Here is a 1,579-nt window from a genome sequence, read left to right as displayed (position 1 = left end):
CGACAACAAAAGCAGCAGACTGTCAGGCTTAGCTGGGATTTCAGTGTTTCTCTGAACTACAGAGGAACTATTACCTATACTTTACAGTTCCTGGTTATAAATTACTGAAATACCAGTCAGGGAACAAAGGGCTGCTACAAAAATGCACAGGATAAAAGGAAAATGACCTTCCCAGTGAGCTGAAATACCCTGTCTAAAATGACAGGAACAGCATCCTGTCCTGCCTCAGACCATTTGTTGGACACTATTTGCAGTTGCCATGTGTGCAATACGCTTACCATTTTCAATCAGGACTAAACTGGACAAAACTGTGCTATGTTGATACTGAAATAGTGGTAGACAACCTATAGTGCTGTGGCCTTGTCCATACTCCCTATAAACCCCTGAAAAATCTAAGCCAACATTATACCACAACCGCACTGTTTTGATAACATCATGTTGAGCCTCTGCTAGTCAAACTTGCTGCTCTCTCTATGATGGTACACAAATGAGCACTGTGACAGTAAAGAGATCTGATCAATTCTTGCTACTGTCACTTGAGCTCACTGGGAGTTTAGGCCAAGAAGGCATCATTACATTTTAAAAATAGGTAGGTTCAAAAAAGACTTGTATCTTGGTTGTCGATAGATTCATTTTCCTGGATATACTTGAGAATGTCCACTTCATTCATTGTCTGAATCCTGTTTTCCTTTGGCTTTTCCAGTGGAGATGAATCAGTGCTCCTGGAGGCAATGTCTGGCTTCTGAGGCAGTGGTGGTTTTGATAGCACCTTAGGTTTTGATGGTACCTTAGGTTTTGATGGTACCTTAGGTTTTGTTTTGGAGGTTACTTTCAAGAGTTTCTCTAAATCATCTTCAACTCTGGAATGAGAAGAAAACAGCAGTGACATTTTGGGAATTTCTGAACTGCTTTTTCTTTTGTAAGAAAATGTATTTTTGCAAAATAAAACTTTCTGCAGGAAAGGATCAAATTTAATGAATTTCTCTTATAGGAAGAGCTTTTCGTAAAAGTTTCAATGTTACCAAAATAAGCACTGCCTTTTTATAACAACTAATGTAATTTTTCAGTTCAACATGCAAGTTAATTAATTTTACAGCACGTTTTCAAATGTCTAAATTAAAAGCAATTTGCAATTTTCAAAATAAAAAGAAATGGATTTTAGTTTGGCAAAAAAATGCTTTTGATCTGCTTCCTCAAGAGCTCAGAAATTTTCATAGGATAGTAAAATTTTTCACACTCAGCTCTGCCTCCTCTTCATCTCCATCCCCCAAGACCGAGATTGAGCATCCCTCATGCTCAATCATGAGAAACTGGAAAATCTAATGGCTTAAAAAATACTAAATTCACAAGAAAGTGAAGGAGTTTTGCAATCTGTGAACATATACTACAACTTTTTTGGTGACTATTTCACTAGGAAATAGTCCTACTTCCTAGTGAAATATCCCCAAATACCTGAAACAGTTAAGTATGTTTTCTACCTGGATTGTTTGACTTTACCAAAAGACACAGCATGCTGTGTGTTCCCATTGAAGCTGCTAGAAGATTTTCAGAGAACCCTCTTAACAGACAGTTTTGTGAC

The 1,579-nt window shown here is 37.5% G+C and overlaps 1 protein-coding gene across 1 annotated transcript in view; it reads right to left on the bottom strand.

The window, feature by feature from the left end:
* Window positions 1–595: 595 nt before the first annotated feature.
* HS1BP3 (HCLS1 binding protein 3) overlaps window positions 596–1,579 on the bottom strand; it is a 47,667-nt gene continuing 46,683 nt past the window's right edge. Inside the window, exon 6 of the mRNA XM_009885311.1 lies at window positions 596–860. Coding sequence (XP_009883613.1) covers window positions 596–860 — 265 coding nt within the window. The remainder of the gene's footprint in view (window positions 861–1,579) is intronic.

Source organism: Charadrius vociferus, unplaced genomic scaffold (assembly GCF_000708025.1).
Source record: "Charadrius vociferus isolate BGI_N301 unplaced genomic scaffold, ASM70802v2 scaffold173, whole genome shotgun sequence".
Lineage (NCBI taxonomy): Eukaryota > Metazoa > Chordata > Aves > Charadriiformes > Charadriidae > Charadrius > Charadrius vociferus.
Note: the sequence above shows the minus strand (reverse complement) of the source record. Positions and strands in the feature narration are given on the sequence as shown.